This window comes from Phalangium opilio, unplaced genomic scaffold, assembly GCF_054372755.1.
Source record: "Phalangium opilio isolate 3A_F unplaced genomic scaffold, DU_Popi_V2 ptg000009l_1, whole genome shotgun sequence".
Classification (NCBI taxonomy): Eukaryota; Metazoa; Arthropoda; class Arachnida; order Opiliones; family Phalangiidae; genus Phalangium; species Phalangium opilio.
In genome coordinates this window covers 7,454,042-7,482,007 of record NW_028324146.1, presented here as the reverse complement: position 1 = coordinate 7,482,007, position 27,966 = coordinate 7,454,042, and the positions used below count along the sequence as shown (strand labels likewise).

The 27,966-nt window shown below is 38.2% G+C and overlaps 1 protein-coding gene across 1 annotated transcript; it reads right to left on the bottom strand.

Annotated features, from left to right (window-relative positions):
* Positions 1-639: 639 nt before the first annotated feature.
* On the bottom strand, positions 640-22,733 carry LOC149713616 (ATP-binding cassette sub-family C member 1-like). The gene is made up of 12 exons (XM_089844055.1): positions 22,433-22,733; positions 17,187-17,277; positions 16,060-16,430; positions 15,497-15,664; positions 13,485-13,544; positions 13,235-13,410; positions 9,054-9,159; positions 8,446-8,970; positions 5,323-5,473; positions 4,148-4,367; positions 3,887-4,013; positions 640-1,684 (listed from the first exon to the last, which is right to left on the bottom strand). The coding sequence occupies exons 1-12, from the start codon at positions 22,556-22,558 to the stop codon at positions 875-877; spliced, it is 2,931 nt and encodes a 976-aa protein (XP_089700181.1). The 5' UTR covers positions 22,559-22,733; the 3' UTR covers positions 640-874.
* Between the last annotated feature and the right edge of the window lie 5,233 nt (positions 22,734-27,966).

Sequence of the window (27,966 nt, the reverse complement as noted above, 5' to 3'; positions counted from 1 at the left end):
ACAATTGTTTTCTTTTTAACTTCTAATATCAGAACAGTGAAGTTTTATTTTCTAATATCAGAACAGTAAAATATTGAGTTCTAATACTAGAACATTTAAACTTTACCTCTATTATTAGTATTATTAGAACATTAGCAGAATATGGTCTAAAGACGGATAATTAACGACATATGGTTTAAAATCGGAACATTTCTGAATCATTCTGAAAACAGAACATTAGTTCAAGGGTCGGATACTAGAACATAACGGTTTCATGTCAAATTTCAGAACATCGTCGGTTTAATCTAGGTTTATGGACAAACCATTCATGGTTAATTTTGACTGATACCATTTTCAAATCGTAAAACACCTAAATTTAAAATATTACAGGTATGATGTTTCAGTTTTAATAATGTAGAGACCATTTTAGACCCCTAGTTTTTACGGTGTGCCTTTTTGGGAATGTCAGACCTCTCGGGGAGCACTCACATTGAAAACTTAACAATGGTTTTACGGTAATTTAATTACATCTTTAAAAGACGAGTTATTCGAGTTAAAAATCGATCCTAATTTTAGGTATGCCTTTTGCTACAACACATATTTGCCACCTTTGATTTGCAAAGTTTGCTTTTAGTTCACGGGGAACTTTATTTTGTACACGACAGTTCATACCACGACTATTTGACGAGCACTAAAGAATGATTGGTTGTACTGATAATGTACAAAAAACTGATGGCAAACTTTAAAATAAAGGGTATTTAGAGTATGTTGGCATCTTTGGCCAAGTCGTAGAACATTGATTTCTCATTCTTCAAAAGAGCATGTGGAGAATCGAATTCCGCAATTCTACCCTGATCGAGAACCATCACCCTACGAATAGATAAAGGACAAAACGTTAGACGCATAATGCCTTTTCAATTGCTACATGAACTAACTTGTCGTAGTCCAAAATGGTGTTTATTCTGTGTGCGATGGTGATGATGGTGGAGTTTGCGAATTCCTTCCTGATGGTCTCTTGAATGAGATCGTCGGTGTCCATGTCGACCGAGGCAGTCGCTTCATCCAAGATGAGGATCTTTGTGTTCCTTAACAGGGCACGAGCCAAGCAGACCAACTGACGCTGACCGACGCTCAGATTGTTACCTCCTTCAGCCACGGGGTGATCCAGTCCCTGCTCGAGTGACGCCACGAAGGACTTCAGGTGCGAGTGTTCGAGGGCGGCCCACAGTCGCTGGTCGTCTTGTTGCCCGAAGGGATCCAGATTGAGTCTCAGCGTGCCCGAGAAGAGGACGGGCTCTTGGGGGATGATGGTCAGCCGCGATCTCAAATCGGACAAGCCCAATCCCTCCACGTTCACTCCGTCTATGACTATCTGACCCCGCACTCCTTCGATCAGTCGGAAGAGCGCCAGCGTCAACGATGACTTTCCCGCGCCTGTCCGCCCCACCACGCCCACCTTCTCTCCGGCTTCGATCCTGACATCTATGTCCTTCAAGACCAAATCCAAGCCTTCTCGGTATTTGGTACTGTAGTCCTGGAATATGATTTGTCCTAGTTGAGGCCAGTCAGATGGAGGCTGAGATTCTGGTTTCTCCCACTCGGCCTCAGACTCCAAACGACAGTATTCGTCAACTCTTTCTATAGAGACTAAATTTGATTCCAAACCCGTAGTGGCCGAAATAAGGAGTTTCAGAAAATGCAGAACCTACGATTTATAAATATTAAATTTGTACCTAATTTGCTTAAATTAACTATACACACTTAAAACTCATGGGTTGAATGAGTTGGGCTATTTGAATTTTAACTACAATTTGGTTAAAAAATAGCCCAGTAGCAGTTGAATAAACATTCCCTGGTAGTTTGGGATGGGGTTGTTTCAAAGCCAAAAAATATGGTTATTGCAGTAACCCAAATTGGGTCATTTGCAATTTTAGGCCAACCAAGCATTCAAATACATGAAATTGTACACTAGATGTATGTTTAGAGAACTTTGCAATACCAGTTATTTAAGTAATATGTAAAGTTACTCTTTCTGTATTAATTTTGAGTTGATAAACAAGATTATCGTAAATATAAAAATAAATAGTTAATTTTATACATTTTCTTCGATAAAAATTAACTATTGAACATTAATGAGATACTAGACTAATATTGACGTATTAAATGAAGCATACGCCTGTTGATTTGTCTTACTCAAATCGGTACATAAGACTTCGAATCTTAGTAATGGATCAGAACAGCGCAATTGCATCAACCTTTGGTGGAAGTCCCACCATTGGTAGGTTAGACGTCACGTTTCTCGTAACCCTAGCCGATCGCCGCGTACATCTTAACTTAATGATGATGGAGTAGAAGCAAGAAGTTATATCAGTATCTCTGAGATACTAGATATAACTTCTTGGTAGAAGCCAGTAAGTACAGATTGGTGTCCATTTGGGATGGAAAAAGACCAGACGATGATGGTGTATAGTAGCCAGTATTTACAGACTCGAGTCCATGTGGGATGGACATTCAAGTAGAGGATGGTGGTGTTAGGCAGACAATGGGGTAATAACCATAAGTGGAATACAATGTTCCAAATTTCCCGGACCTGTAAATGCAGTCTGGAAATTGAGAGCGCATTTGCTCCGATTTTTCAACTGCGAACGCGGTGGCTCGGGTTGTAAAAACAGACATACACGTCAAAATTAGAACCTCTTCGTGACAAACTTCAGGTAAAACTAATCAGCGATCTTACAATATCGTGGAAGCTGAAACATGTAATAAATAGCAATTTGGGTTCTGTTTTGAGAAGTTTTAATCAACACAAATTAGGCTTCATTTCAACCCAAAAGTATGTAAGAATTTTATCCAATTTGTGGCTACCTTTTATCCCAAAGTTGCGTCAAAATTACAATTAACCCTTGCTAGGGTATTTTTTTACCCAAATATGATTTTACAATTTAACAAGTAATGTGGTTACTGGTTAGCCGAAATCTGAGTTATAGTTTACGTTGACTCAATATTGGGTTAAATAAAACACCAATTCTAGGGTCAAGGATCAACAACCCAAAAATTGGGTCGGTTAAATACTGACCCAGCAAAGAGTTGAAAAATTACCCACTTTGGGTCAAAAACAACCCAACATTTTTAAGAGTGATAATTGTTCAACGTCATCGAAAATTCTGCACAAACTCTGGTGAAAATGCAGGGGAAACTCATATTAGCCAATTAGATAAAATAATATAATAACCTTCATAGAAGAGACCTAATAACGAATTTAATGCAAGTATTACAGTATTTCTCCAAAAGTATATAAATTGAAGCAAATAGTCTCAGTCAAGCACGTTATACCTTTCCCCAATTTCGAATGACCTTTTTCAGCAATACTATTTCGAGTCGCAGGAATTGGATACAATTACGAGATCTAATAAGGTTATGTTCCTGCAGTTTCTATTATTTTCACTATTTTGCATGTACTGACGACGAAAGCGGAAACATCGTTCGCTGAATTGTTGTAAAAGATAGATCGAAAAAGTAATTGTCTCATTATTAAATTATTCTAAATCTAACAATGACGGCTTGTTATTTTTTAGAGTTGATTGGTTTTATAAACAGAAGTTACGTTTCGCGTTTACTTTCAATTAGTTACGAAACCATTTAAGAAAAAAGTTCTCCAAAAAAATTGTTTACACATAAACTTCAATTTCGCTCAGACTACGCCGACAGTAACTATAATGAGCAAAAAGTTGGGAAACCAAAATAAACCTCTGCGAGTCTAGACGAGTTCTATCTACCTACATTAGCGACGCTTCGCTATAAATCTAAGAAAAGCCTTCCGTATCAAGAAATAATGGAAAACCAACAGAGATTTTAGGTTTTGGTAAGGTTATTATTTACTAGCTTCGACTTCATTTGTAGCGCTTACCCGATCAACATTCGCCAATATCATTCCGACAAAATTAGTTGACAAAGTTCCTTTGCTCAAAATTATGAAAACTGCGGTGCATAACATCAAGCAATTGCCCAAGATATTGTAGCGTACTGTCAGCCATCTGGAAAGAAATAGGAATTTATTGAATTGAGCAAAAGAGTTGCCACTTGGAATACCCGTTTTGCATCAACAGAGCATTTCAAATCGAAGGTAAAAATTTAGTGTATATGCTATAAAATTTAGTGAATGAGATACCTTTGCGCCATATTCATCATATAATTAGCAGCAGTGCATTCGTCGATCAATTTCAGGAAGTGTCCTTCGAAGTTCTCTACGGCGTCGCATGCCCTGATGACAGTGCTGCCAGCCACTGATCCTCCCACGTGCGAAAACAAGAAGGAATTTCTCAAGCTTGTTATCCGCTTGAATTGACGATTGCTCGACATCAAGAAGCGCTGCAAAGATATTGGATAATCTTCAGTTTTAATGAGTTATTAAGTAATTCTCCCCGGAGTGGGCGAAAGGACGCCTGGAGTAAAATGCGCGTGTTTTCTTCAACATTTTGCAATAAAATATAAGTGTGAACACACTCTAAGTGCATGGTTCAATATTTCAAAGATTTGTTGCTATTTTAAATTAGCGTGGAAAGTGTTGGGTGGAGAAGTTCCAATTTGGCACCAAGACCTCTTCCAAATCGGGTTTTCGTTGAGTGCAGTCGCAACATTTTTCTCTCTCTCTGATTATCGTTATCTAACTTATCTTATCAATATGACGAAACGCGGTACCGGTCTCTTCGGAGTGTGTATTGCGTTAATGTTTATTTTACCGTTTTTTTGCCTCAAAGGCTCAGTTAATTCTCTTGCGTGTGAACGTGCTATTCCTGCGTTTCGCATTTCGGCTACGTCGCATTGTTTTGATGTCGTTACTTTCAATGGCCATCAATTTGTTAAGAGTAAACCTTTGACTATTAAGCCTCTATGCAGCCGGTGCAGTAAGTTAACTTTTGTCTCCATTATTCTGATTTTATCGGGTGATATTGAGGTGAATCCGGGACCTACTCTTAAGAGTCGTTGTAAAGTCTGCCTCAAGTCTTTTCGTAAGTCTCAGAAACGTTTTCGCTGCAGTGTGTGTGATCTTGACTTTCACGTCAAGTGTGTTTATTCGAATGTTTTAAAAAAATCTCTTCATCTTGAGGACTCTGGCTTCGTGTGTTTAAATTGTGGTTTACCTAGTTTGAATGATTCTTTTTTCACTGAATTTACCTCTGGCGATAAAGATAAGAGGTCTCTCAATATTAACGCTGACAGAAGTACAAAGAGATCAAGATCGCTGATCTCTTTTCATGTGGCGAATGTAAGAAGTTTAAAAAATAAATTTCTCGACTTATCAGTTTTTGTGGAACGGAACTTACCCGATGTTATTGGACTTACTGAGACATGGCTTAGTGCGGATATTTCTAGTACTGAGTTCTTTACTGAAGACTATGTAGTGTTTCGTAATGATCGTGAAACTAGGGGTGGTGGAGTTCTTTTGGCTATTAGCCAAAATCTCTCGCCTGTCGAGACTGTCATTGATAATGAACTATATAAGACTGCCTCTGGCAAACGTCTTGAAGTAGTTTTTTCGTCCGCTAAATGCGACTCAAGATCAATTCTCTTTGGTTGCGTTTATGTCCCCCCTCCGGTTACCCAAGACTACATATTGAGTTTATGTTCTCTACTCAGTGAGATAACAGATATTATTAACAGTCATGATATCTTTGTCTTGTTCGGTGACTTCAACATGGCATGCCTTGGTGTTAATAGACCTGTCCCTGATAGTCTACCTTCGTTGGACTTTTATGAATGCGTATCCAATCTCGGTCTAACCCAAGTTGTCTCTGATAGCACTAGACTTGGCAATACTCTTGACTTGGTTTACATTAATGAACGTCGCTTCATTAAGGAAGTTAAAACAATCGATAATCTTCCTGGTTGCGATCATGATGCGGTGACAGGTCTAATCGCTTGTGAACGTGCAACGCCAAGAAGCTCAACCACGGAAGTTCTACAGTTGAGTCGCGCTGATGTGAAGGGCTTGAAAGGCCTGATAGATTATGCTCCGTGGCATTTAGCGTTTAGCGAGGACATTAATCTAACATGGGACTTTTGGTTACAATTGTTTTGGTCTTGTTTTAAAGACAGTGTTCCTTCAAGGACGGTATACTCAAAGAGATTTCGGCAGCCATGGATTTCTGGTGATATTGTTCACCTTGCTAATGTCAAAAGAACTTTATACAAACTTTTTAAGTCTAAGCCAACTGAGGCTAACAGAGCTAAATACAGACGGTCCTGTAATTTGATAAAAGCTAAAACTCGCTCTAAATTTAATGATTACGTGAATGACTTGTCCTCTAAGATTAAGGACAAACCGGATAAGTTTTGGAAGTTTGTCGCTCGCAAAACTAGAATACCTATACCGAACTTTATGAATATTGATAATACCCCTGTCACTGACGCTTCTTCGATTGCATCAATGTTTAACTCTTTTTTTCAATCTTGCTTCAATAAGTCTGACTCAATCCCTCTTGATGTTGCTTCATTGCCTAATCCGACTAGGGACCCAGATCTTGTTTTTACTCCCGGTTCCGTTGCTGCTGCTATAGCACGCTTAAAGTCCAGTTCTTCGTCTGGGCCCGATGGGGTTTCTACTAAAATGATTAAACTGTGCGCTACGAGCATATCTAAACCCTTGTCAGAATTTTTTAACTACTCTTATAGATTAGGTAAACTACCTGATGCCTGGAAGAAGGTCAATGTAGTACCCCTTTATAAAGGTGGTTCTTTGAGTCGTTCAGAGCTGGAATCTTATCGACCAATATCACTTTCTTCCGTCTTTTGTAAAGTAATGGAATCTATTATATGTGAGAATCTCCTCGTGTTTTGCTCAAAAAATAATGTTCTTCCCGAGCGTCAGTTTGGTTTTCGTAAAGGATTTAGCTGTACAACTCAGCTTGTACAAGCTTTCCACTCTTGGGCTCTCACCCTTGACACCATTAATCCTCCTGACGTACACGTAGTAATTTTTGATTGGAAGAAAGCCTTTGACTCTGTACCCCATGATCGTCTCGTCTCTAAGTTGCAGGCTCTAGGTATCGGTGGTAATTCCTTGCTCTGGGTCTCGGATTTTTTGAGGGATAGATTGCAGAGGGTTGTCTATCAGGGTCAATCCTCGAGTTTTCTTCCTGTTACTTCTGGGGTACCTCAGGGCTCTATTTTGGGACCACTACTTTTCAACTTATACGCTCATGATCTTCCGATGAGCATATCTGCACAAAGCACTCTCTGGCAATATGCAGATGATTCCTTTTTATCTCGTGCTATTAGGACACTGCAGGATTCCGTAACTCTTCAGAGTGACATTGACGCAATCTTTGAATGGGGTTTGCTTAATTTGCTTAATTTAAATATTAAAAAGTGTTCTTTCATAATTTTTACGAGGCGTCGCAATGTACTAAATTATGATTATAAGATTAATGATTTTTCTTTGCCTCGTGTTTTCAAGTGTAAATTGCTTGGTATAATATTCTCAAGTGACCTTAAGTGGTCTAACCATGTTATTTATATAACCGCTAAGGCCCGTCGCATAGCTGGTTTGATTCGTAGAACGTTTGGACGTTCGAAAGCGTCGCTTATATCTTTTAATGCTCTGGTTATTCCATTGCTACAATATGGTGTAGAGGTCTGGTCACCTTATTTAAAGAAAGATATAGATTCTATCGAGAGGGTTTTGCGTTATTTTACATCCTTTTACCTTGGTCAACCTTATATAAATTTTCCCATGAATCGCAATCGTGTAAGATTGGATTATAGTACTCGTTTGAAACAATTGAATTTTTTGCCAATGTATTTGTTAAGTCAAAAAGCTGGTTTAATTTTTTTGTTTAGAATCATTAACGGATGCTATTATTTTCCCCTTTTAGACTATATTAGTATTAACGAGAGGCATGAATGCTTAACTTTTTATATTTCTAAATGTAGATGTGATGCTTTTTTACACTCTTTTTTTAATCGTGTTATTAGACAATGGAATGCGCTTCCTTTTAACATTAGATGTTCTATGACAATTTATACTTTTAAAAATGACCTTGATTGTTATCTCAAACAACAGCGATACCATGTTTAAAAATTGTTCTTTTTGTTTTAATTTAATTTATTCTAATTTAATTTTTGTATGTCTGTCTTGGCAACCAGTGCGATAATGGGACTTGTCCTTAATCTGGTTGCCTTCAGTGGAATTTATTTTTTACTGAAAAATAAACATTATTATTATTATTATTATTATTAACGCTTGATAAAACTTTTTAAAAGCCGATAATAATCTTGACTATTTTTATTGTTAATTGGAATGTTTTCTATTTTTCAATAGCACCATTTGTAGCGCTACAAGTTCAATTCCCTTATTATTAAAGATTAATAGAAGCAATCTATCCCTCGGCACGAATTCAGTGCGTTCATCCAGGACAATTAATAATTGAGAAAGATACTGACAGGAGACTGAAATCTAGTTCATACCTGAAGTAAAAAGTATCCAACGACAACAATGATGCAGGGAATTATGAATAATGGTAAAAATATTGCAATTCCTAACGTGAAAACAACAAAAAATATCAATCCTCTATTGGTTAGCGATAGTACTGGAGGTAATTGCTGGTCGAGGGCGTCGATGTCTTGGGAGAAACGATTGAGTATCCTTCCAACGGGGGTAGTGTCGAAGAAGGACATGGGAGAACGAGATACGCTGTCAAGCATTGTCCCATGTAGACAGTGTGCCGCTCGAAGACAGCGAAAGACGTTCATGATTATAATGCTAAATCCAGAAATGGCTTGGCTTAGACCAATAACTACTGAGACTGCTATGCGGATTGCCTTTAGGTCAGGGTTCGCTTTAATATCTTCTTTGGAGTCCGCGCACCAAAGAGACAGCCAGTACACGGAGACCACATTTAAGACTGCCGAATTGGTGGTCATTACTTCGATGATCGCAAACCATGTTATGCCATAGGTTTTAAAATATTGCTTGTATTGTGATACGGAAATCTGCGAACGACCAATAACATTATAATGAGGAAAGTGGTGTGAAGAAAAGTCAAAACTCTCCTCGTATATTAAAGAATATATACATTTCCTTCCTTGAGAGTCTCTTTAGTCACGAGTTTTCCCTCATCTTCATTTGAGACTTTTCCTTGGGATGCAAGATGAATTTTCTCAACTTTGGTATTTAACGTACTTTAAAAAAATACTTATTTCAGCAAAGCGTTTTCAAATTTAAAGAATCAATTCAAACATGTTGGGAAACCAAATTGAACCTTTCCGAGTGGAGCCGTTTTTCTTAAATAATTTTAATCAGTATTAACATGAATGTATTTATTAACATGAATATATATGTGTATCATTAGCCTTTCTATCATGTTATTCAGGGATGGGAGGGACCTTTCTATTACATACGCGTTTAACGTCATCGTGGTAGCCAATCAAAATCGAGACACCTGGAAGTTCGAACAGCAGACGACCAGTTTAACAAAATTGTATGGGGGATACAATTTTCGGTTAGGTTCACCAAACTGCGTCAACTGAATATTAAAAATGATCGCCGATACGTGAATAAATATCTCAACACGATGTCCGAAAGTGATATTGATCTTTTAAACGAAATTATAATAAGTGCCTGCAACGTTTTTCCTAATCTAAAACTGAAAACTGTTGGTAAAGTGCTAAGCCTTGGCCATTATGAAAATTAATGTAACGGTTGAAAGTAAACTACTAACATTTTAAATCGTGAGAATTGATGAAGCTGGTTTTTCCCTGCTGTTGGAGTTAAATAATGCGGTAATTGATCAATTTACAAGCATAATTAGCCTTCCGCGTGACAAGAGCTTTAGCTTTAAAAACAAACCGCGAGAAATTCTCTGACGTCACTCAAACTAAGCCCCTCCCATCCCTGAATATGTAGTTTAACTAGTCAATGCAGATATATATTCATGTTAATAAATAAATTCATGGTATTAATCATTTTAATCGCCATTAACCTTAATTTTAGTTACACCGATTAATAATTTAAAAATAGCTATTGTTGACGTTTGAATTCGAGCACATGCCTCTTTAACAATTTTAGGAAATTTAGGGTATTTAAGGCGATTTTATTCCCAATAAAAGATAAGAAAACCCGCAATAGCGTGAGCCTTCGGTGGAAGTCACACCATTGGGTGGCTTGACGTTTTTCGTAACCCTAACCGATCACCGCGTACTTCTTCTTAACCCTAACGATCATAATGGAGCAGAAGCCAACATTGCCTTCTGCGAACACGTTTACTTCAATTTGCCAACTGCGAACGCTATGACAGACAAACACACCCACACACGCCCAGTCTTGGTGAAGTCATCGTCACTCGGAGAGGTAAAAATTTAAATTAAGGGCTGTCTCTACAAACAGTAAGAGCCACATGGAGGTTGTTCGCAAAGAATTTATCTATGAATTTTCACTTTTCGGCTACTTACTGGAGGTAGAAACTAAATATTTCATATAGGTCCACACAGGAATACATAGATTTAGTACTTGGAATCTTTAAGAGGCCATAGATCCCACACAAATATCTGATTGACTGTGAGGGGAAGCGCCAAAACTTTTAAACGACCTGCTCCTCCTTCCTCGCGTCTCATTGGTTATGCGAATGTGTGGGAGTGGGACAGATCGAGATCATGACCTTTTAAGCTGTCGTCTGCATCAGTTTCGGCTCCGAAATGGTCGGAAAGTGCGAGAACTCGGAACAGTTTGACGTTAACGACATTTCTGAGGCGGAACTTTCTCTAACTGTAACTAAAGTCGACGATTTGGAAGTTAGTCTAGCTCGAAATTCAGTATTGAAAGCGAATGCTATAATATTTTCGAGAAAAGATGACGTTACCTCCCCTTAAACCCTAAGCCTTTGCATAGGGATACTGATGTTTTGTTTTTGTATAACTTTGGTGTGGAAGGAATTAAATTTTTACTCCACCCTGTGAGAATAGTAAGATCGAGTTTTTAACGGAAAGCAAGTCTCGCCTTTTTTTTTAGAAACGTAATCCTTGGTCTACTTGTTCAGACGACGTATCATGTCTACATTCGGGTTCACCGCGCATAGGTCGCGGGAGTCGCGGCGCAGGTCGCAAAATACGTCAAATAAATTATGCATGACGTCAACGGTGACGGTTTCTACACCGCCTCCCCTTTCAGTCAGACACCCAGGCCCATAAAATGGCCTCTTAAGGATTCCAAGTAGTAAATCTATGTATTCCTGGTCCACACTAGAGATATATTTCAGTTTCGCACGCCAGTTACGCGCGTCGTACACACACGAAATATTTGCTTCGCCCGCGAGATCGCTCTGTACGCAGCACCAAGGAAATCTGTTTGAAATTTCAAACATTTTCGCGTCGTACGCGCTAACGCAGCCAATCAGGAGAGGCCATGAATCACGTGGTCTTTTTAAGATGGCGCCGAACTGTGAAACACACGGCAAACAGTTTTTAGAAATGAATAATCTCGTGATATTTTCTCTAGTTTAATTAGGGCACCGATACTCGGGGTTCCCCGATAGTATCGGATCGGTTGGTTAATATGATACCAAATGTGGATGAGAGGGAAAGTATGACAATGGCCACAGAGCCTGTGTTAAAAACGCGGACATCAAAGTTTCACCAATAACTATTTAGTTTACTAGTGACTGATGGACTTGCAAACTCGCGACTGAAAGTAGTTCAGACTATTATGCTCCTTGGTTTAACCATAGCCCACTCGCTCACGCGCATCACGACGCAAGCTGCTCGCGCAATAGCTAAATTACCGAGATTTGTTTTAAACGTATCTAGTTTTATGTGCTCTTCTATTGCTTCGATAACCTTACTTAAATCCATATTATACCTTCAAATACCTTTTAAAACATTACCAGCTACTCTGTCCTGACTACAAACACAAATCGAGGAAGTTCTAGCATACACAATAGCAGACGACAGTAACCGCGTAACCGCGAATTAACACAAGACCTATTTTAAGGGAGTGAACAGGCCCAGTAAAGCTACGCCAATAGAACGGTCAACTACGGCGAAACTCTGATGACTCGCGACTTTTGGCCATTTTCATACTTTTCCTCTCATTTACTTTTGATGATACTTAACCGATATTCGTTTAAAATGCGTTACATGCCGCTACATGACATGATTTTTAGGTCTTTCTGTAATGTATTGATGGTGATATCTTATTTCTATGAATGTCAATCCGGATGATTTCTCATTTACATAAAAAGTACCTGAATTTAGTTTACCTAATAACTAAGTTTAATTGAAGTTAAAGGATAAAAAGGCCTCTCAGCATATACTAGCTAAAAAAGACAAGCCGTGATATTATTTTGAAAATACTTCTAAACATTGTAGTTTAATTCACGAAATTACTCTTTAAATTATTTCCTAATAATTTTAATAGATATGTAAATGGCACTAAAAAGATCGATATCGGTTGAAGTATCGGGTTTTGGGTCATAGTGAGTAAATATCGGTATCGGTTCATGTTTGCATCGGTATCGGATTAAGCCTGGTATCGGCCATCAGTATCTCTAGTTTTAATAAATCGTAGAAATAAAATGAAAAAGAAAAGAAGAATATGGATTTTAGGAAGTATTCGCTGACCGAGAGAAAGACGGAAATTTTCATAATTTAGTCCCAAAATTTAGGATGTACATAACAGAATGCAGAAAGGCAAAGTAGCAGACTGGACTTCGAAGTTCCGGTATTTCCTATTGGTTAAAACCAGGAATGTATAGATATTGGAATGGCTAAAGGGGTGTCCGGTGTTCCCTTGATGGTGGAAACATATGGCGACGCCTGATTTATTATTATTATTTTTTTTTTGAAAAGTGTATTTCCTCCATCATCGTCGGCTTAGCCATCTCCTGAAGGCGGTAAATGTCTAGTCATTTCAAACTAGGGACCGAGCGGATAGAGGGTGGAGTTAGCAGAAGAATTTTCACTTTTTGGCAGCCAATGAAAATATTTAAGCGGGAAATAATCTTATTTCGTCAGTTTATGACGTCGCTAACATAAAATAAGCCACACCAGATTTTTCCAAAATCATTTCACGCCTAATATGATTTGACCTTAGCCATTCCAACTCACCTCCATTCATTCCTGGTCGAAACAAATAGACGTGGCGTTTTCCCTCGATACATTGGAAAATAAACTTCGTGTGTGAACGAGATGCGAGCTAGCGATCGGCCAACGCATGCGAGGCGTGCGAAATATCTGTAGTGTGGATGGACCTTAACAGACTCACGATGGGTCTTCTTTATTCTCGTCGCTCATGTGCTGCGCGAAATAATCATTGGCCATTCCCTGTCGGCTCATGATTTCATCATAGGTTCCGTTCTCGATGATTCGTCCGTTGTTCATAAAGAAGATCTCGTCCACTTCTCGGAGGAAGCTCAAGTTGTGCGTCACCAAAACTCTCGTCTGTAGCAAATAAAATTTGAAGAGCGTGCTATTAAGTTCCTAACATAAGGAACTTTCAAAAGCGAGCAACTCACAGTAGCGGCGCGAGGATACTCTTTGGTGTAGGCTAAATGCTTTTTGAAACTATGGGACCCCTTTAATTATTGTTAAGGATATTTAAGTACTTAATGTTTTAATTGTTTTCTTTGTATTATATTTCTTATCTTAAAGGGATAGAATCGGCTTTATCTGAGTTGGTCACACTAATATTGGTTTTCTATTAATTAACCACCCCTAAAAACATGGGGGTCAGTAGAAATCGCGAGAAAAATTTATTAATTAAAATAAACGTGAATAAAAATTAAAATTTTGAACGCCAGATTTAAAATCGGCCACCATTTCCAACCCATTACCTACGTAGGTAAAGTTCGGCCTCTGATTGGTTGGTAGTAGTTGGAATGAAAACGGTCGTTTAAGGAGTAAAAAGTAGTAGGAACGAGAATCTAGGTCAGCTTGCCTGGTGAATCGTCGTCTGCTTATATGCTTAAGAATGTCAGACGAGAAAGTATTTCTGATCATTCCGGTCCTGAATCTGAGGATGAAAGTTCGAACTCTGATTCTTTGGATTCAGAAAATTCGGAACAATTTATAATAAATGAATCTGAGGGTAGTTCTTCTGAAGTAGAAGAATTTGGTGTGCAGCCATACCAATTCCCGTCAATCTGTATCATACTGCGCTCACAGAATGAATCCCCCTACCAGTAGGAAAAACACTACGGAGCCTTAGAGACTTATGACGTCGAAATTGGTAGAGACGAACTAGTAACGTTTTTCGGTGGTTCGGCTCTGTGTCACCAGGTGCCCTCGTGATCGCAAAACAAGAGCATTTTGGATCTTTTAATCGTAATTTAAAAATCATTAATTAAACTAAAATATAAAAACATCTATATTTTCAGAATCCTTATTTGTCTATCTATCGAAATAAATTAACCTTATAGGGATTTATTGCAATGAAATTAAAAGAAAGTATCCCTTTAACTCAAAGCCGACAATTACGATGACAACGAAAGTTTTTAAAGCCACAATTTTTATAACTGGCCATAAACTACTTCACGAAAAAGAAAGCATGGTCACGTTTTTTCAGACCCACTCCCCTAAAAACCACGTCCCATTTTTAACCCCCCCCCTAACGCACTATGACTTGTCTTAATTTACAAATCTAATTTGATTAATTTGAAAAGATAATCTTTTTTTCTTTAGTGTTATGGCGTTCCACTCAGATATTTTTGTCAGCTTGTAATTCAAAAGTTCTCTTCCGTTTAGCCCCTGACGGAGCTTCAGAACTTTAATGTCAGATGTGATTTTCTATAAGCTTCAAAACATTTTCCATAAAACTTAGTTAATGGGGCTCACTTTATAGGTTTCGACATTGCTACGCGAAAACCTTAGTCTTATCGAGATTGGGATTAAGATTTCAGATATTAGCGAAAGAAACGGAACCATTTCAATCCGAGGGGGTGGGGGGGGTCCGATTCATCCTCGCTAATGCAAGCGAGGAATAAACAGTGACATTAAAGAGGTTAGGCTGACACTACTCGTACTCTTTATTTATTTTACTTTAAGAGACCCTTACTGGGCCCCTAACGTGGCTGTAAAAAACAAATGGTTTTAATAATTTCCCTTCTCAAGGTTCGTGGTCTAGCGCAACTATTTTATATTAAAAGGCCCTTGCAGGGCCTTACTCGGCCACTAATGGCTTTTATAGGCCCTCAAAGTGAAACGAAAAGTAGGCTATAGCCTGTGTCGCCCACCACTAACGCCGCTACTGGCGACTCAAAGGTTTTATTTGCGTTAACTGTAGAGAATTACAGCATCAATACATTTTGAACTCTTTTTGAGCCGCTATTACTGAAGTTGCGAGGATTTGAATCAAAAACTACGCAGCTTAAATAATTACGTATGTATTTGACAGTAAAGACACTGACTACTTTCTGGGCCGCCATAATCAAGTACAATCGGAATTTAAACGAAAGGGCACGTCGACATCTCATTTAGATTATTGGATGTTAAGCACTTACATAGAAAATATGAGAATAGCGTTAATTACTTTATTTCGCAGTAATCCCTTTGGTCCGATGACTTCGTTAAAGAGATGTTTGGCCACGTGCGAGTCAACCGCCCCCAACGGGTCATCGAAGAGATAAACATCGTCATTGCGGTAAATTGCTCTTGCCACGTTGACCCTTTGCTTCTGACCACCACTCAAATTGATACCCTATGTATAATTAATATACTAACACTTTACTGAAGAAAGCAACCATCTATGAAATTATGAATATAACGTCGTTACGCCAGGTTTTTCAAGTACAGCGCCGTATATATATTTTCAGTATATTTCTAGATTAACCCGAGAAACAGACCTTTTGCGTAAGACGTAGGGCCACTCTTCCATGTTATGTGCGCGGAAGTGACACACCACTCATGATTCTTAGCGTATCCAACTTTCAATATCAAATTAAATAATGCATATTCATTCCCCTCCGCGCAGGAGAATGAATATGCTTTCTCTAACTTTTAAGGCGCTCTTGTACTTTACTACTTCGAAAATGAAAATTTTCTTCATAATTCAGTTTTTTTCCTCAAAAGGTTTTGCGTTTCAATGATACATACTCTTTCTCCAATCTCCGTTTCGTCGTCAGCGGGTAGTTGGTCGAGGTCTGGTTGTAGGGCGCATGCGCGTATGACGTTGTCGTATCTTTCCAGGTCCATATCGTCGACGAAGAGTATATTCTGTCTGAGTGAGGTGTTTTGGATCCAGGGTTGTTGAGTGACGTATCCAACTCTCCCGGCCACTCTCACCTCCCCCTTTATCTTCTGCATCTCCGAAAGAAGAGCGGACAAGAGAGAGGACTTGCCACAACCCACCGGACCCACCACTGCCACCAAAGAACCATGAGACACTTTCAAATTGATGTCCTGAAAAGACTCCGCTGTCGTCTCTTCCAGGTTCCATTTAAACGTTCCGTTCTTAATCTCAATTGCTAGAATTTTCATAGAAAAAATTATGTTAACGCTGGTAAAATATGACCAATTGTGAGAAGCTAGAGTAAAAATATCTGGAAATAATCTAAAATAACGCCAGGTCTTACCATTCTCTATAAATACGATATGTGTTTTGGATTTTTTTAGAAATAAGATTATCAAAGGAGCTAATAGGGGATTGTAAAAAAGATTAGGAGGGGAAACAAAAATGGGGGGAAGGCACTAAAAAGTGTTTCGTCACGTGGTGCAGCTGCTTTGAACCTTCGAGCAGACGCTCCTTTAGTTGGACCTTTATTTATAAAAAAATGAACATCAATGTAATGCAAACGTACTTCATATTGCACGTAGTAAAAGAAAAACTCGCCTTCAGTTTTAAATTAAAACGTTTAATTATCTGCAGCGAACAAATCCACAAAATAAAGTTTTCAGTTAGGCCTTGTCCCACCAAAAAAAAAAAAAAAAAAAAACATTATGGGCGGGGGAGGGGGTGTAGTAGGACGTTTTAAATATGTCCAGCCTTCTTTTTAAAGTTATCTGGCAGTACTGAAAACACTTTCACGTGACCTCTTTCTTTTTTACAATCCCCTATTGAGTCTTTGCGGGTTTTTTTTCTATACTTTATTATTATGCTTAAAACGTTTTTTCAATTGTCTCTTTTCCATGCTCAAGTTCGCGGTTCACTCTTAACCACAATTAATTTCGAGCTTAAGTTCATCTGCTTGTGAAGGACGAGCCATAATAATAATTTGACACACCATATTGGGCGTTGCTAGCCATCTGCTCCACGTAATTCTTGGTTTCTCCCTGACACAACATGATTGCAATTCTTCTTACCGAGACATGAGCCTATAGAAAACTAGTTAGTGGTTTTGTGTTATTTTGAGACGTTTTAACAAAAGAGAAGGTCAACGTAACAATCCTGTACGCATCTTTTACTATAAACAATGCTCATTTCATGGGAAAATGTTTTGTACCAAATGTTTTAACATGGCATAAGTTGCCGTTATTTAATTTCGCCAGCAATAATTTCAAAACTTTCTTTTACAGCAGTATATGATGATAATACAATGATACATAATGTCAAAAGTTTATATATTGAAAGTAAAAGCCTCGGTCAAGTAGGTGGAAAGTGTCAGGCTATCCCCGTTTCTCAAATTTCCAACCCCATTTTATGGCGTAATATTTCAAAACGCAGCACTCGGAATAAAGCGCTAGAGCTATGCCTATTCCTATTTATTGCACCCGCGATTTCTTAAATTTTGGGCGTCCGGACGGCCAAAGCGGTGGTATTGTTCGCTTAATTGTGATGACAGAGTGAAAAAAATCGTCTTCTAATTAAAACGCTTTAACTAAAAGATCAACTCTAAGAAAAAAAGTTTTTTAGAGTTGATTGGTTTTCTAAACAGAAGGTGTTGTTTAAGTTTCCGTCGTTTAAGAATTACCAGAAGTCCATTAAATTAGCCTAGGAAGTAAACAATTACAATAGCTGGCATAGCGTACGTCTCTGATGGGGAAAGAACTCCTTCTAACTCCATGGATAGGGGGTTAAATTTTTCCCCCTTTCCTAACGCTGTTAGAATTCTCGAACTCCTCTCTTGGAAGTCTTTCTTGACGTGAGCGGGGCGTGACTTCTTCAGCACATGAACGCTGGATCTCTAAAGGGTAGATTGTTTGCTTTATAAAAAATTAAAAAAGGAACGGGCACGGTCGTTAAATATTTTTTTCAATAGGTTTATGAAGAGTCATAAAAAACTGAATGACCTTGACTGTTCCAGAATCCATCTCCCCCAACCCTGTTCATTTTCAGCCAATAGTTTTTTCTCTCTCAATAGGGAAAATTTTGGCGTACGAGTCGCACCTAAACCGGAGATCTGAGAAAAATTATCGCGAGGTGGCGAATGTGTCGCCCTTCTTCAGTATTACTACACAAGAGAGGGGAGTCCTAAACCCCGCTTTTGGTTACTTCCTAGGCTAATTTAATGGACTTCTGGAATTACGAATGAAGAACAGAACGGCAAATAGATATAGGTAAACTCAGAAGTTTAAGACTTCTTATCCTGGGAAGTATTGGACTCTAACCATATCCGGAACCATCTCTGTTAGCCAACTTCTTATTAGGTCCGATCACCGCGCCACCTACGGCATTTCTCTCATTTTGAGTTGTCAGGCTGATTTGTGCGCCAGCAGCGGGCAAGAAACGAAACTTTAAGGTGTGTCCTGTGGTTCGAGGTAACGAATCAGAAACGGTGACAAGAACAGCTGTTTTAATAGACTGCTAGAAATTCCGGTTAAACTAGTGTGGGGTCCTAGGCCCACGGATTGTAATGGATTTTCATAGAGTTCTAGCCAGACGGCTTTTCAACGATTGGTGCTGAAAAAGTTTTGAACACGCCCCACAGTTTGAGTGCCACAGCCTCTCGGTGTGGGATTTTTTTCAGTACATTAGATAGTTTTCCTAGTGGGGAGGAAACTTTCGACCCTCTTTTACGATTGCCATAGGCAATTTTGACTTGCAGGGATGGATACTATCATAAGGAGATTATCTCTCTCTCTAAGGGCCCAAGCGCCTCTATTAGCAAAAACATCTAGTTCTGCTAGATGTGACGTAGATTTTGTATAGGGGCTCCTTCCGAATTTTTCGTCAAATTCGCGGGAGAGAAAAATAATTTTCAAAATCAGCCACGACCGATATCCTAAGCCGGTCGTGGTCTAGAGGCGAGCTCTGAGATAACGCTCCCAAGCGGTTGGGAATCAAACTAAAACAGGCGGGGAGGCGAGTGGCGAGACACGAGAGAGGAAGGACTGAGGGGAAAAAATAAGTAAGAGAATTTCCAGAACCCCCCAGCTCTCTGAGACACAAGAGGTAAATTCGCGCTTAGTAAAAATCACGAAGAATTGTCGTGAGAAATCTTTGAAGGAGGGAAAAATGTTCAATATCGGGTTACTCTGCAGCGAATGCGCTCGGCCTCTGTTTAGGCTATACAATTATTAAACCACTTGAGATGAGACGGATGGCTGACCAAATCGGACATACATACATTTCAACCGTAACATAGAATCTTGGGCCCTTAGAGAGAGAGATAATGTCCTTATGATACTATATAATGCCTTAGTGTCCAATACTTCCCAGGATAAGAAGTTATCAACTTCTGGTAAACTAGGGTCTATTTTTTTTTCTTTTTTTTTTAAAGACGTTGGACTGACCGTGATTTGAGCCGCGTTTAACGGGTGTGACCCAAAATCCCCCCAGACTAAATGACCCCGGACAAAATCCCCCCAAATCATAAGTAACGGACAAAATCCCCCCAAAACTCCTACTAGATGGACAAAATCCCCCCAAAATTCCTACTTGATGGACAAAATCCTCCCAAAATCATATTTAATGGACAAAAGCCCCCAAATCATATTTAATCTACAAAATCCCTCCAAATTATATTTAACGGTTAGGTTAGGTCAGGTTTGGTTAGGTTTGGTTAGGTTTGGTTAGGTTTGGTTAGGTTAGGTTAGTTTAGGTTTGGTTTGGTTTGGTTTGGTTCCAATAATTCGTTGTCACCTTTTCCAAAATATGCTCCTTTTAATTAGCTACCACCTTTTCCAAAATATTCTCCCTTTAAATAGCTACCACCTTTTCCAAAGCATTCTCCTATTAATTAGCTGCCACCTTTTCCAAAAGATTTTCCTATTAATTAGCTAACACCTTTTCCAAAATATTCTCCTTTTAATTAGCTAACACCTTTTCCAAAACATTCTCCTACTAATTAGCTGCCACATTTTCCAAAATATTCTCCTTTTAATTAGCTACCACCTTTTCCAAAATATTCTCCTTTTAATTAGCTAACACCTTTTCCAAAACATTCTCCTATTAATTAGCTGCCACCTTTTCAAAGTATTCTCCTATTAATTAGCTGCAACCTTTTCCAAAACATTCTCCTACTAATTAGCTGCCACATTTTCCAAAATATTCTCCTTTTAATTAGCTACCACCTTTTCTAAAATATTCTCCTATTAATTAGCTGCCACCTTTTCCAAAAGATTTTCCTATTAATTAGAAATATATTTAATGCAAAACCACACAGTATGTCTTCTTCCAGTTCAATAGAATTTTGGTCTTTTATTGAGGGTTTACGCTTGGACGTTGCTATTGCCTTGGGTCTGTTACATGACGAACAAAATGGCGTTGAAATTAAAGCCAAAAATTGTAAAAAATATTTCGAAAAGCAAAAAATTCTAAAAAATATGTGCGTGAAATATGATAAAGGGCTTGTAAGTTTGCAAAATTTTCTAAGCTGTGTCGCCAAAAAATGTGAAATGTGAAATAAACCAAACTACTTATATTTGAAACTTCTGTTATATATTTCTCAGAGGATTTTCGTTGGGGATTTTGTCTTCTTATAATGATTTGGGGGGATTTTGTCTTGTTATAATGATTTGGGGGGATTTTGTCTTGTTATAATGATTTGGGGGGATTTTGTCTTGTTATAATGATTTGGGGGGATTTTGTCTTGTTATAATGATTTGGGGGATTTTGTCTTGTCATAATGATTTGGGGGGATTTTGTCTTGTTATAATGATTTGGGGGGGTTTTGTCTTGTTATAATGATTTGGGGGGATTTTGTCCTACATTTGGGGGATTTTGTCGCATTGGGTTAAATGGGGGGATTTTGGTATACAATCGCGTTTAACAGAGCTCAGTGCTACCAGAAGTTCATTAAATTAGCCTAGGAAGTAACCAAAAGCGGGGTTTAGGACTCCCCTCTCTTGTGTAGTAATACTGAAGAAGGGCGACACATTCGCCACCTCGCGATAATTTTTCTCAGATCTCCGGTTTAGGTGCGACTCGTACGCCAAAATTTTCCCTATTGAGAGAGAAAAAACTATTGGCTGAAAATGAACAGGGTTGGGGGGAGGTGGATTTTGGAACAGTCAAGGTCATTCAGTTTTTTATGACTCTTCATAAACCTATTGAAAAAAATATTTAACGACCGTGCCCGTTCCTTTTTTAATTTTTTATAAAGCAAACAATCTACCCTTTAGAGATCCAGCGTTCATGTGCTGAAGAAGTCACGCCCCGCTCACGTCAAGAAAGACTTCCAAGAGAGGAGCTTGAGAATTCTAACAGCGTTAGGAAAGGGGGGAAAATTTAACCCCCTATCCATGGAGTTAGAAGGAGTTCTTTCCCCATCAGAGACGTACGCTATGCCAGCTATTGTAATTGTTTACTTCCTAGGCTAAGTTAATGGACTTCTGGTGCTACTGAACGGGTTTTTGTTTTTGGATTTTGACGCCACGCTGCTGAGCGCGGTCCTTAAGAAAATAGTCGGTTTTGGATAGCGTGACGTAAAACGCGTACTTCTCAGCTCGGTGAAAAAATGGTGAAATTATTATAAATAGCTTTTGCTGATTGTGATGGGACTACCTATTTCATTGCCGTGAAACCAGCTGATCACGTGAGAATTTTAAGAGATATGTTAGTCTTTCTAATTTTAATTATCAAAATTCTTCTTATTTATATCAATATGTTTTCATACAAGTTTTGTTAAGCCTTGATACCTTACACGCTTTGTTGCGCTACCGTCATTTTTAAAACACCGATGACTGGGGAAAAGTGTTCAGCAAAGCTGACGTCATTATGACTACATAGCTAACCGGTAAAAGTTTTCTAAAATCCGCTGTTTTGCTTGGTGAGCTCTGCTGAACGCAGCCTAAGATAGAGCTCATCAACTCAACGCATTGTCTGCTACGTTAAAAAAGGTGCCAAGTTGGCAACCACAATACAAGTATGCGTGAAAGACAGTTTCAAGTCTGATCTAAGAGAGCTGGGAAACCAAAACGTTTTGTTATATCATGTATAGTACGTTGGATAATATTCAAATTTTTTTGCTTAGAAACTTCAAATAAAACAAACTTTCGAATATTTGATAATCGGAAAACAGATAATGCATTTAGTAGAAGAAGCGTATAGTAAATTTTTCTTTTGACCCTTCCTTCAATGCGTTCTTACCAAAACTAGGGTATTTATTAAATCCGGAAACGTCAGCATTGACGTCCCTAATAATCGAACCAACTGAAACGAGACGAATGCTTTCCTCGCGGTGAGAACGTTATCGTCATCAATTAATACGTACATAGCGAAACACGGTGTCGTAATCTGGATATTTAGAAAATATCTGTAAGAACTTAAACGCAGTATGAAGGTAAAATATTATGTTAGCCCTGAAAATATATAGTTAAATAGAAAGATATGACAACCAAGAGTAAAACCAGGTTCACCCTGTGTTCATATTCCATTGCCGGAATGTGGCATTATCGCCTTTCTTGAGCTGGCGAAAGCCTTTTCAGCGATTATGCCTTTTTTACCCATGCAAGAACGCTTGGATAAGAAACTATTACGGAGCTGAAATCGTTACACCTCTAAGTCCCCCTGTCATCATTAGTTCGTAAGATATATTCCAAAAGTTTGTCACTGGTTACTGGTCACTAAATAGGAAGACGAACTGCAAAAGCGAGTGTAGTCAATTTTGGCGTCCTTCTCGAACTAGCTCTCAGTAAGTCTCAAGTATTACGAGGTATACTCAAGGAACATATCTTATAAACTAATGCTGTCATTGATATTAATAATCCACTTTTTGTAAATTTTTTCTAATTCGTACCAAAACCGTTATGAGGGCAGTTATAAATATGTTTATTCCTTTGAAGAGGCCTTGCTTCTTCAATAGTGCAATTTCCTTTTTCCTGATTTCAAGAACGATTCTGTGGAATGATCTCTCCCAGGCGTACAACTTCAGGACACGGATTCCATTCAAGATTTCACTCATCATTTTCATTCTCTTGTCCTTCAGTTTCATCAGCTCAATCTAATAAGCGAGATAATTAAAGAAACCATTGAGAGAAACTCTGCTGGTAGCGATATTGTTATGAAGCTCGTCAAGTTAACTGTCGTAATTCAACCCGCGATTTTCAAAGTATTTACAAGAAACCTTGCGGCGTACGATCTGCTCGTCACGATTTTAGGTACAAGAGTAAAAGCACGCTACCGCTAAACCATCCGCGTTTGCTGTACAGACTGTTAAAAAAGTCTTTGCGCGTTGCGTTTTTCGCACATAGTTTACTATATTTCAAAAACTATTCAAGCTAGCGCTCTGGAATAAAGTGCGTTATAAAAGTTTTGCATTTCTCTTTCATATTTTACCCGTTCCAAAGTTGTCCTTTGCATACTTATACCGGAAACCGGAAATGTCAAAATTATCAACTTTGAAAATATTGGATTCTCGAGGATATAAATGCGATTTTCGGAATCCTTGGGGTCGATTCATATTTGAAAAGTGTTCACCAAATTCAATTCGGATGAATAGGTCACGAGTAATCAGCCTTTATTCAAAATCTGGCAAACTTGGTTAGATTGGCGATAATTCATAATCGAGTATCGAATCTTTGTCGTAATAATGCTTGTTAGATGTTATGACACTTTATGCATATATATATGATTGGTCTTTTGGCGCAATACTTTGAAACAAATCAGACGTTCATTAAAGGGATGGTGAAGTGGAAAATAAAGTCATTTTTTATTAATTCTTCTATAAGACCAATCTGCATCGTGAAACATCCAGGAAATAACACCGAACGATTTTTAAACGACAATTAGTTTGAAATTTCATGGATAATTTTAAATAGGGATCTCCGACCAATCGCGTAGCGCCCCGCCTTTTTATCAACAATTTTCTCTTGGCACGCTCCGTGTTGAATAAATTTATCGCGAGACTTGAAAAAATTTGCACTATGTGACAATTGTGGCGCGAGACATGGAGTGTGCCACGAAAATTTTGTTAACGAAAAGGCACGGCGTTACGGGATTGGTCGGAGTTCCTTTTTTGAAATTATTCTTAAAATCTTAACCTAATTTGAATATTAAAATCAATGGGAGGTATTTCCTGAATTTTTCATTATGCATACTGGTAATCAATAAAAAAATCACTTTATTTTCCACTTCCCACTCCCTTTAAGAGAAAACTCGCGTCTTTTGAAGAGGAGAAGCGGTTTGAAAATTTTGTTATTTGGGCCATGATATCATAATATTTAGAACTCATATTAATTACGTCTAGGTCTTCAGCCCGATTCATTGCAGCCTAGAGAAAATCTCACTCGTGATGGCGTATGCGCTTCACGAGATCCCTTCAAATAGACATATTCGACTATTCCAAATAAGAAACAACTTCAGAGGAGAGGGCTTCTATGCTAGGAATGTTCGCTACGCGATTGAGCTTCGCTAAACGGAGCCTGAGGTTGGCTATAGCCTCCCCCGTTTAGCGCAAATTTGAGGCCAGGGATAGATTTAATTTTAGAAGTGGGAATAGAGAATAGAGTAATCTAGGAACGCGTCAAATTCCCGGACCCCCTTCCACGGAAAGGAGGGGTATGAAAGAAGAGGCGTGTCAAAGCGACAAAGGTAAAAAGGAACAACGTATTTTTTGCCGATCCCGTCAGTAACGTCAGCAAAACGTAGTTTAATTGAGCAATACGAAAATTTAAACTTTTCATCACGCGTTAGAGGAAGGGCTCTATACTGGGCAATGAGTCGGACTGAATTAAACACTAACCGTTCTCGAATCCTGCTTCTAAAATTAAATATATCTCTATTGAGGCTTAATAATAAAGCCGACCACAACCAAAGCATGGGCAAAGGCGTATTTCACAACTGACGTTCAAAGCTACCGATGGAAAAACCTAAAAATTAAATGAAAAAAAAAATTAATGCCGGTAAGAATGATCACAACTGAAAATAACAGCTAAAACGAACCCGAACTTGAAGTTGGCCTCTCTGCGCTGCTGGTCTGCTACTCCTTTCGTTTATTTTCTATGGCAAAAATACTAACTTTGGGAGGTATTGGGATATTAGGCCATTTGTGTTTTAAGACTTTTATTGTGAAGGAAAGATAACTAGCTTTTTAAAGAAATTTTGGATAACTATTAATATCATTATTGATAACTAGTTAAAAGTTGAAAAATATTTATAAAATTTGGACGAAAATTTTCAAATAACAAGACTTCCTTCGAGTTTCAAATTGAAGAATGCTCGTGTGCTTTATTGAACTATTTTATACAAACAAGACAGTCACTTTCAGCTTGAATTGTTGCTTGATATTTTAGTGGACATCCCCTAGCCCTTAAAGGGAGGATGAAGAGGACAATAAAGTGATTTTTTTTATCGATTCTTCTTCTAATTATAAGACCATTTTGCATAGTGAAACATCCAGGAAATACCGTCTGCGTTCTTGAACTATCTATTACAAACAAGACTGTCACTTTCAGTTTCAATTGTAGCTTAATATTTTACTTAACCTCCCGTAGCCCTTAAACACATTTTTAATCTTTTATTAAATGACAGAAATAAACGCTAAATCGGGTTCAAGTCGGGCCAATCCAAAGCGTTAATTCATTCGTTCTCCAAAAATATTGCAACGAGTCGGGACGTATGGGTTGGACAATTGTCCTGCTGAGCCTGAAACCATACACTAAAACAATGTTTTAAGTTAGTCAAGAATAACTATCAGGTGATTAATATTAATACCGGTCATGACGTGGGCTGGTTACTCATACGGAGAAAAAATACCAGCGAACAGGGCGCATCTCTATTTTTAATATTACAATGCTTTACCTCCTAATTTCATTAGAGTTTATGTCTGTCTTTTAGAATACGATTAAGAATGTGTTTAATGGGAGGGTGAAATGAAAAATCAAATAATTTTTTATCGATTCTTTTACTAATTTTAACACCATTCTGCATAGTGAAACATCCATAAAATATCTCCGAATGGTTTTGAAACTCCAATTAGGTTAAGATTTTACGGAAAATTTGAAAAAATGACCTCCGACCCATCGCGTAACGCCCTGCCTTCCTATTGACAAAATTCTCGGGCCGCTTCATGCCGAATGAAATTTATCGCGAGATTTAATAAAAGTTGCTTGCGATGTGACTATCGTGGCGCGAGATATAGAGCGTGGAACGGAAATTTTGTTAACAGGAAGGCAGGGCGTTAAGCTATTAGTCAGTGGTGCTTACTTCAAATTATCTTTAAATTCTGAACCTAATTTGAATTTTAAAATCATTCGGAGACTGTATTTCCTGGATGTTTCACTGTGCATATAATGGTCTCATAATAAGAAAAATCGATCAAAAAATCACTTTATTTTTCATCTTCATCCTTCCTTTAACGACTAGGGGATGTCCAATAAAGGCAACAATTGAAACTGAAAGTGACTGTCTTTTTTGTAAAAAATAGTTCAATAAAGCACTCGAACATTCAATTTGAAACTCAAAGGAAGTCTTGCTATTTAAATATTTTCGTCCAAATTTTATAAAAAAATTTCAACTTTTAACTAAATATTAAAATTTATTAAACAGGGTCGTTTTTTCTTTCCTACACAATAAAAGTCTTAAAAAGTTAAAACACAAATGGCCTAATATCCCAATATTTCCCAAAGTTAGTATTTTTGCCATAGAAAATAAAAGAAAGGAGTAGCAGACCAGCAGCGCAGAGAGGCCAACTTCAAGTGTTTACCGTTCGGGTTCGTTTTAGCTGTTAGCTGTTATTTTCAGTTGTGATCATTCTTACCGGCATTCATTTTTTTTTTCATTTAATTTTTAGGTTTTTCCATCGGTAGCTTTGAACGTCAGTTGTGAAATACGCCTTTGCCCATGCTTTGGTTGTGGTCGGCTTTATTATTAAGCCTCAATAGAGATATATTTAATTTTAGAAGCAGGATTCGAGAACGGTTAGTGTTTAATTCAGTCCGACTCATTGCCCAGTATAGAGCCCTTCCTCTAACGCGTGATGAAAAGTTTAAATTTTCGTATTGCTCAATTAAACTACGTTTTGCTGACGTTACTGACGGCATCGGCAAAAAATACGTTGTTCCTTTTTACCTTTGTCGCTTTGACACGCCTCTTCTTTCATACCCCTCCTTTCCGTGGAAGGGGGTCCGGGAATTTGACGCGTTCCTAGATTACTCTATTCTCTATTCCCACTTCTAAAATTAAATCTATCCCTGGCCTCACATTTGCGCTAAACGCGGGAGGCTATAGCCAACCTCAGGCTCCGTTTAGCGAAGCTCAATCGCGTAGCGAACATTCCTAGCATAGAAGCCCTCTCCTCTGAAGTTGTTTCTTATTTGGAATAGTCGAATATGTCTATTTGAAGGGATCTCGTGAAGCACATACGCCATCACGAATGAGATTTTCTCTAGGCTGCAATGAATCGGGCTGAAGACCTAGACGTAATTAATATGAGTTCTAAATATTATGATATCATGGCCCAAATAACAAAACTTTCAAACCGCTTCTCCTCTTCAAAAGACGCGAGTTTTCTCTTAAAGGGAGTAGGAAGTGGAAAATAAAGTGATTTTTTATTGATTCTTCTACCAGTATGCATAATGAAAAATTCAGGAAATACCTCCCATTGATTTTAATATTCAAATTAGGTTAAGATTTTAAGAATAATTTCAAAAAAGGAACTCCGACCAATCCCGTAACGCCGTGCC